The sequence below is a fragment of the Arachis ipaensis genome, chromosome B06 (genome assembly GCF_000816755.2).
Source record: "Arachis ipaensis cultivar K30076 chromosome B06, Araip1.1, whole genome shotgun sequence".
NCBI lineage: Eukaryota > Viridiplantae > Streptophyta > Magnoliopsida > Fabales > Fabaceae > Arachis > Arachis ipaensis.
In genome coordinates, this window is record NC_029790.2 from 30553398 (window position 1) to 30563198 (window position 9801).

At 32.7% G+C, this 9801-nt stretch overlaps 1 protein-coding gene across 1 annotated transcript; it reads right to left on the bottom strand.

Moving 5' to 3' along the window:
• On the bottom strand, positions 2647-3644 carry LOC107646834 (G-box-binding factor 1-like). The gene is made up of 5 exons (XM_021105789.1): positions 3606-3644; positions 3304-3518; positions 3082-3159; positions 2844-2966; positions 2647-2733 (listed from the first exon to the last, which is right to left on the bottom strand). Exons 1-5 carry the CDS (start codon positions 3616-3618, stop codon positions 2683-2685), a joined length of 480 nt encoding a protein of 159 aa, XP_020961448.1. The 5' UTR covers positions 3619-3644; the 3' UTR covers positions 2647-2682.

Genomic DNA, 9801 nt, shown 5'->3' on the forward strand with positions numbered 1-9801 from the left:
TGAGTTGGATTCGTCTAGAGGGCGGCGAAGTTTATTTGATTCTATTTTGTACTTTTAGAATCTCTCCTTTTTATTTTGAAAATCCCTCAATATGATGTATGTAGATGTTCAATTTGCAACTTGCATATAAAGGCGATGATGTATCTTTGAGAGAGACAGGAAATACTGTTGTCAAACTGGTTTTACTTTCTGTACCCTAGAAGCTTCGCAGGTCACGATTAGTGTCTATTTACTTATGTTATACATATATATATATATATATATATATATATATATATATATACATATATATATATATATATATATACTTATCCTTATCTTATTCTTATCACCTTCCGAACGTGTTTTACCTTTCGTCTATTACGTATATACGAGAGTGTTATTCATTCACAATTTTATTTTATTCCTTTTCAGGCTTCTCGTTTACTAATTCTTTCATTTAAACACACACACACACATATATATACTTACTATTATTCCACCTTGAGTTGTACCACCGTAATATCGTTGACTTATGACTTGAGCATAAGGATCTGTATATTAGGGTGTTACATAAAACATCATCCACCAAGAAGCGTCATCCCATTATGACAGTGGCAAAAATTAAAAGAAAGAAAAATCCACCTTGATGATGACCAGAAGGGAAGGAAAATGCACGCAACAGCAATGCAAACAAACAATCCCAAATGTCTTAAGTAACACGAATGAAGACTCGAAGATGAATTCCTAGAGAAATCTTGGAAGAAGACTTGATCAATAAAAATGGAATCACAGTGAAGAAGACTTGAGTTTGGATTAATTAAGATTATTATATAATTTTGCTAAAATAAAATATTTTATATAATTGAAATTATAATTTTAACAATCTATTAATAATAAATATTTTATAATTTAATTTAGGTAATTAATATTTTAAGTTCAAAATCGACGGTATGAGTAAATATCAGTACTCTTTGATGGAATTAGCTTTGCTAATACTTCATCATATATCTTTTATTTTTATAATCATTATGTTAGTAATATCATTTAGATTAGTAACTCATATATATTTATCTTCATATATATTATTACTTGTATTTTAAAATATGTATCTTTCTTAATTATCCTTTTAAGATAATTGTAACTTGAATCACTGACTCAACAACTTGAGAACGTGACACCCAACCCTTCTTAAGACACATCACCACCATCATTGATTAACCACTCTTATCTTCTCTTCATTTGACCGAAGCCAAGAAGAAAGAAAGAGAGAGAGACCACGAGTGAAAGGGAACAAGAACTCCATGGAATTGTAACATTTCGAGTTTGATTTCTTGAGCTCTGTAACTGTCGTTAAAAATTTAAATCGATTAAAGTGTTCGTCTCTTCTTCCTCTTCACAACTTTACCACTTTTTATTAGGAGGAGCAAAGCGTGGAGCTACTGTCCATCCATGCAACGTTCGGCCGAGTGATCCTCGGAGGTGAAGTAGCCAATTTTCACTACAGAAAAAAAGCTATATTGTAGGAGTTTATTAACGGAAGTTTTAAAACAATCCTACAAATTTAATTTTTAAAACAAAAAGTTATCTTTCATTTTGTTAAGAGTTTTATTTACAGCAGTTTTTATTTTGAATAGTAGGATTTTTGAAACTCCCCCAAAACTAAATCAATTCCCCAAACAATTTGGCAATGCAAAAAGCTCTTTCTTCCCGCGAAATCCATTTTCCCACCTCGCTAACACCCTTTTCTGTTCCCACTCTCCTGATATAGTAACTGCTTCATTCTTCATTGTTCACATTTCTTCATTGATTGCTGCTGCTATACGCGGTTGTGCCATTGCAACTGCCGTTCGTAATCTTGCTGCTATTAGCGTTCCGATTGCTGCTGCTGTTGGCGTTCCGGTTCCTGCTACTATTGGTGTTTGCGTTTGTGTTGCTACTGATGTTCGTGTTCCATTGCTGCTGATGTTCATGTTCTTAGTTGCAGCTGTTCTTCCATAAAAAAGGTATGTATATGAACTAATTAGGGTTTATAAACTATTTATCCCCTTTCTGATTAGTGCTTTGTATGACAATATCATGAATTTATGGCTCTAAATTTAACTTTAATTGTGTTTCTATAATTTTTAATTCCATTTCAGTGGGTAATTGATATTCCAATTTTTTTGTCTTCTATTTGCATGTAATGGGCACATTATTGTTATTATTATTATCATAGTGCATTGCTGATTTTTTGTTGGCTTTTGATTGTTGAAAAGGAATGAAAAAAGGAATCTACAAGCATCTTAATCGATTTTCCAGATCGAGCTCCTTAACTATATTTCTGCAAATTTTTCCATTTCACATTTTCACATTTGGCTTTTAGTTTCATATTGTTGATAGTAACACAAAATCAGTTACCACTATTGGTTGAAAATTGTTTCTTATGGTTACCGTTTTATGAATTTCTAATTTTTTCTTAGTAATGACTACTGGTTTTTCTTGTAGTTCATTCCTTTTTTTTTTTTTCTTCTGACTTTTGATGTATTATATGTTGCAGATCATCATTGAGAAATATACAAGGACAGACATCTCTACATTGGACAAGAAAAAGTAAGTTCTACCTATATGTTTAATTTGTTTTTTAAGATTATTTGTGTACAACAATAATGATCAGAAGAAATAAATGGGGTTTCCTTATAATGAAGATAACAAAAAGGTGATTTATTCGAGGCTGGCAACTGCTTCTGGTCCACATAACCTTTCCAACTTTTCCTGTTGACTGTTGACAGCAAAAGTATTGTTAGAGGACATAATCTAAGGTTTTAAGACCATAACCTGGTCAATGCTAATTCAGTTCAATAAAATTTGGAGGTGTAATTTACCTTGATGGAATTATTTTCAGCTGTAAGCTTCTCGCATTCTTCTGATACTCTCTGAAGTTCTTCTCTCAGAGTCTGGCTCTCGTTTCCCAGTTCCACCTTCTTTTGCAAGTCCTCGCACTCAGCCTGGTGGATACAACAAATGAAAAACATTGAAGGATGTCAATTTGTAGCATTGGAAACACTGAAATATTATTGATAACCCTTAACCATTGCTTGCATGAAGATAACTGTAAAGTACCTGCTTGCGTAGTCTTGACCTCCTAGCTGATTCTCTGTTAGACTGTTTTCTTTTCTGTCTCTTCAGGTCACGTTCGTCCTAAAAAAACCGAAATAGGAAAGGAAAGCTAAGGCTCTGCAAGGTAAAGGAAACAACTAAGAGATGCACAAGATAAAAAGGAAACGTTTTTTAAAACAATGAATATATGGCCTGAAGTTCAAGAAGATAATGTGTAAATCATACTTGTATCCACTGTTCACCAAGTGCAACTTCACATCCCATTATAGTAGGAGGGTTGACAGCTCCTGGGGCAGGTTGATTGTTTCTCAGTTTTGGAGCATCAGCTTCTGCAGAAGATGCATTCCACAAGTCCATTCCAATATTAAGATTAGTTGCAGCCATTGACACAGCAGCCTTTCCAGAAGATTGAGTTATGGCATTGTTCTGTGCATTGGCTCCTGAAAAAGTTCACAATTAAGACAAAATTGCTTGAGTAACCATGTAAAAATTAAAGATAGGAAAACATGCAGAAGAATGCAACATACCATCAGCAAGCATTTTGTCAAAGCTTCCTTTCTTGTTTGTCAAAGCTTCCCTTCTTGTTAAAAATTTTAAACTAATTTTCAATTATAGCTTATCAAAAGTCATAACAATTATGTTAGATAATGAGTAGTTTCTAATATTAATTATTGGCTCTTGCTTTGTGTGTAGACAACTCCTGAAATTGATCACACATATTGATTGATTGCTACTGCTAATCGCGGTTGTGCCCCTGCTACTCGCATTCGTGTTGCTGCTGCTATTCGTGTTCGCATTCGGGTTTGGATTTGTGTTGCTGCTGCTATTCGCATTCCATTGCTGCTGCTATTGGCGTTCATAGTTGCAGCTGTGCTTCTATGCAAAGGTAACAATTTGATAGCATATAATTGAGCTTAGAAATTTGTTAGTGTTATTGAATTTTCCCAATTTGATATTTGGCTTCTTGAAAGATGAAATTATATTTAGTGATTCCAAGTTCATTTGAAACAGAGAATGCTTCATGCTTCATTAACTTTGACCTTCCTCAGTTCCTAGTTAAAATCTTATGAGAAAATTTGAAGCAAATCTAATCTTCAGGAATTTAAAGCTTTCAATTTTTAAAAATTATGTTTTTTTTTTTCCTTTTTCCTCCTCTAGACTTATCATGATGTTCTAGACTGGTAGAAATGATTTTTCTTACACAGATGAGTTTTGCCATGACCTGTGAGATAGAATTTGGTGTTGCAGATTTGATTTGTGGGAATAGATTAGGGAAAATTAGATGCTAAATTTTTTTATAGAATAAAAAAATGTAGAGAGTTAAATTGTGAATATAAAAAATAGAGATAGTCAGTTTTAAATTATTTTGACAAGTCCATATAATGGAACTCTTCTTAAAAGCTGCATAGAATACCTTGCCATCTATATATACGAGTCAGTGCCACAACCACTTACAATTATTATTATTAGTGGTAAGAATCATATTATCATGTCCTACTAATTAAAAACAAAATATTAGTTACATGCTTAAGGTACAGTCTTTTTTACTTAACTAATAAGCATATTTTATCGATAATAATAACTACCATTGATATTGATTTTCTCCTGTGATGCCTAAGATGTAACTTTTGTCTCGCTGTCACAACTTTAATTTGTATTTAAATTGAGTTCAACCTCTCTTTTATAGTTGAAGTTAAAATAAAGAGAACATTTTGATTTGTGATAATTGTGCCTTCTGTTGCATTTTGTTATTTAAAATTAAAGTTTTCATTTGTTGATGTTCATACTAAACTATTTTTATCATTTTTTGTTCGAAAATTATTTTTGCAGTATCTGAGTAGTTGATTTGGCATACTTGTTGCTCCTATATCACTGATACATTCGGATCTAATCCACACCATTCAGTTGATTCCTTTTACAAGGTAATTCTCTGCCTCAATAAAGTAATTACATGTTCTTTATTCTGAATAAAATAGTTATAGTTTTGCAATTCTATGTATATCATTTTTGGGATTTTATTTTTGAAATATCTATTCTCCTTTTTATGTTGTAGTGATTGTTTTCTTTTTCTAGTTTTCCATTTATTTAGTTGATTAGCAATGACTGAGCTTCAAAAATATTTTTGAACAGCATAAACTTTAACATAAAAGCCACATAATAATATTCACAGGAAAACAAAATGTATAAAATATAACTCATTTTAGAATGGTATTTTTCGAGTCTTGAATCGTTTAAAATATACAATAACTTAATTATAACTTAACTTTTTATAGTTAGAATGCTTGTCATAAAATTTTATAATATTTATTTTATTGAATATTGAATATATCTATGACTAAAAATTTAATTAAAAAACTAACCAAGTATAAAATAATAGCCAATTAATTACATATAAAATAATTATTCAAATCCTTAAAGGTGTTATGAAAAACTATATTTGCTTAGAATTTAGTTTAGAAGATTAAAACTTAAATAGTTGTAACTTGTTAAAATTTTCTATCACACTACACCAATAAAACGACACCAATACTTAAAGAATAATTTAGTATTTCTGTGTGAAAAATTAAAAAAAATCAATGTGACATAAAATAGCATAAAAAAAGTAAACAACTTATTATAATGATTACGATGACGAGATTTAATGTATTAATTACTTTACAAAAATAAATTACCTATTCCTTCTCTATGTTACAACTTTGTTTATTTTTTGGTTGAATAAATTAGTTACAAATGGATAGAACTTGGATTGAAAAACCTCGAACAACAAAGGAATACATGGATGGCATAATTGGATTCCTTGATTTTGCTTTTGCGAGAGCGGCCATTTCGGATAGAATATGTTGTCCATGTCCACGATGTGCATTTGGAAAATGGCATAAAAGAGACACAGTTCAGGATCACCTGCTCTTAAAGCCATTTCCCAGAAACTATGTGATCTGGAATCGTCATGGTGAGATACAACCTGTTGAGCCAAGTAGTATAGAAGTGCAAGCGCCACCATCTCAAGAGAATCCGCTAAATACATTACTGCATGATGTATTCGGCCACCATGGGGATGAAGGTATAATGGGATTGAATGATGCAGTTATACCCGATGGAGATGAAGACATCGCAGATGGAAGATTACATGAGGGCTCCTTTGATGATGGTAGTGAGTTCAATGAATTTTTAAAAGACGGAAATGAAAAGTTGCACGAGGGCAGTAAATGCACAAAGTTGGAGTTTATAATCAAATTGTATCACATAAAGGTCTTGTGTAGAATAAGCGATAAGGCCATGACTATGATATTGACTTTGTTGAGAGATACTTTCGATGGAATACAGCTGCCTTCTAGTTTTTATAAGGCCAAGCAAGTAATTTGCAAACTCGGCCTAGAATATACTAAGATTGATGCTTGCCCAAATGACTGTATGTTATATCTAGATGACACTCCAGATAACATACAAGATACATGCAAGTATTGCGGTATATCTAGATGGATCCCTAAGAAAAAAAAGAAAAAGCAAGCTGCAAAAGTTTTGCGATACTTTCCACTGAAGCCAAGGTTGAAAAGGTTATATATGTGTAGCAAGACGGCTGAGCACATGCAATGGCATAATTCTGCACCTGCAAGAGATGGATTACTGAGACATCCAAGGGACGATGAAGCATGGAAGAATTTTAATGCGATGCACACACTATTTGCCGAAGAGCCACGAAATGTTCGCCTAGGTCTTGCAACTGATGGTTTTAATCCATTCGGATGAGTGACGTACTCTGAATCCAAATTAATTCCTAATGCAGTGAATTTAGAGAATACATAAGAAGAAGCTCAAAGGGAAGGAGACCGAATCCCACAGACATAGAGAAGAGAGTATTTAAGGAATTTGTTTCGTGGTTTGAAAAACGAGTAAGTTACTTAATTATTAGAGTTTATGAAATGGAAAAGGTGTTAAAATCTAAACGTTTTAACCCTCATAACTTATCCCAATTTCAGATAATGAACCCGGATACCATAGAACAGTTGTCTACTGACATTAAATTTTTAGCACGAGGCCCCTTATCAAATGCAACGAGATATAGTGCTTATAAAATAAATGGTTGCACATTTCGAACTGTTGCTCGTGAAGAAGGTTTGAGGACACAGAATAGTGGAGTCTATTTAACATCTAGCACACCATGTGTTGCAAGTCGAGTTGACAGAAATTTAAGACAAGGTGATGTACCCTATTATGGCAAGTTGGAGGATATAATTGAGGTTAGCTATTATGGGCGATTCACTGTTGTTCTTGTTGTTCTCAAATGGGCTGATTCCACTCGACATAGAGGATATAGAAGAGATCAATGGCATTTTCATTGTGTTAACTTTGAAAGACCAATAAGACCAATTGAACATGAAGAAGATGAGCCTTATATTCTAGCGTCACAAGCATCAATGGTATACTACGTAGATGATGTCGTTAACAAAGGATGGAGTATTGTTGTTCATTTAAAACCAAGAGATTTGTATGAAATGGGTGATGAAATTGAAGAGGCTGCAGATGAGGACGAGCCACATCAAGAGCAAGCTCTTGATCAATATTTTGGTAACAGTGATGAATACATTCAATTGGCAACAAACCACTTGATCGATGACGTAGTTGACTCATAATGAGAAATCTAAGGTTAAAGCTTATTTATATATTTGTTAATTTTAAGGTTATGGTTAATCCGTTGGCTTGTTCATAAATTTTATCTCTGGCCTAATTTTGTGTGAAATATAACATGCTTTTTGAGTTATTTTCTCTAACTATTTGTTGTTAAATTCATTTACAGCAATGCCGAAGTGTAAACGGTTTACTAATCCCCTGAGATCAGCTCCTCTACCTGAAAATGGTTTTGATCAGTCTAACGACGAGGTATTTCACAATTCACCTACGGATATCTCACCACCTAATCATGATTCACCACCTAATCTTGATTCAGCAATACAAAGCAATCCGGATAGTAATATGGATCATTCACTGCCTAACCAAGGATCCCAAGAACATACTAGGCCCTTTGGTGGACGTCAATCTTCTGAATATTGGACCGTGGAGACAGTAGGTATGGTGCATAATAAACTTAATTTCTCATGCTGAGTTGCTAAATAAGTGCTTTCTATATAAATGCAAATTTTTATATTTTAATCTTTATATATAATATATTTTTTTTGTACAATCTCTTGTATAAAAGTAGAAAAGTGATGCATTGATAGCTGAACATGCACTATGCCAATTTTTACAGGTCCAATGCTGATTATTTAGCTTTCTATGTGGCTATGGTTGAATAATATTAAATTTTACTTATTTTGAGGCATATGATAAAGACTTCAATTGTACGGAAATGTTGCCCAAAATATTTTTAATAAAAATCTTATAATTTTCACCCAACTCCCGAGGCATAAAATGAAAATACGAAATAGTACTACTCCTATAATATTACTAGATGACAAAGTGATATGCATATGCATGGGTTTGGGTTTTGTGAAATCACATAATTTATCATCAAATCATTGTGATCTGTACCCTTTTTTTTTTCTTAAGGTCAAAAGTGTTATTTATTTATTTTGAGGTATTGAGTTTTATCAAATTCCTATTAATATTATCTATTGTTAATGATATCTTGTTATTTGTGTATGATTCTTTTTTTATAGCCAAAATTTTATTTCAAAATTTCTGAGGGTATTGCAAAGCGATATTGCAAATTGAGCCTTGCAAAAAAGTGGTCACAACATAGAATGAATTCTATGATCCATGCATGAGTAGACAAGAAATCATTGATAATGTTCCAGTTGGCATCGACAGAGATCAATGGGCATCCTTTGTTCAGTATCGGTTTCTACCTTCTACAATGGTAACATGCTAAATTTTTAAAAATATAATATTAATACATAATCACTTTTCTAATCTTTATTTTTCTTTTCTCATAGGAGATGTGCAAGAGAAACAAGGAAGTTCGCAAGAAGCAAACAATTTCCCATACCGGTGGCTCGAAACCTATCTCAAAGAAAAGACATGAAATAGTATAAACCATCACTCATTTGTAAACGGTTTACTAATCCCCTGAGATCAGCTCCTCTACCTGAAAATGGTTTTGATCAGTCTAACGACGAGGTATTTCACAATTCACCTACGGATATCTCACCACCTAATCATGATTCACCACCTAATCTTGATTCAGCAATACAAAGCAATCCGGATAGTAATATGGATCATTCACTGCCTAACCAAGGATCCCAAGAACATACTAGGCCCTTTGGTGGACGTCAATCTTCTAAATATTGGACCGTGGAGACAGTAGGTATGGTGCATAATAAACTTAATTTCTCAAGCTGAGTTGCTAAATAAGTGCTTTCTATATAAATGCAAATTTTTATATTTTAATCTTTATATATAATATATTTTTTGTGGAATCTCTTGTATGAAAGTAGAAAAGTGATGCATTGATAGCTGAACATGCACTATGCCAATTTTTACAGGTCCAATGCTGATTATTTAGCTTTCTATGTGGCTATGGTTGAATAATATTAAAGTTTACTTATTTTGAGGCATATGATAAAGACTTCAATTGTACGGAAATGTTGCCCAAAATATTTTTAATAAAAATCTTATAATTTTCACCCAACTCCCGAGGCATAAAATGAAAATACGCAATAGTACTACTCCTATAATATTAGTTAGGCCCTTTGGTGGACGTCAATCTTCTGAATATTGGACCGTGGA

Bases quoted from the DNA above. Each gene is read 5' to 3' on its own strand.
- LOC107646834 (XM_021105789.1), bottom strand. The intron at 3,160-3,303 runs GTATGATTTACA...CGGTTTTTTTAG, and splicing joins TTGGTGAACAGTGGATACAA to GACGAACGTGACCTGAAGAG. The intron at 2,967-3,081 runs GTACTTTACAGT...TGTATCCACCAG, and splicing joins GGTCAAGACTACGCAAGCAG to GCTGAGTGCGAGGACTTGCA.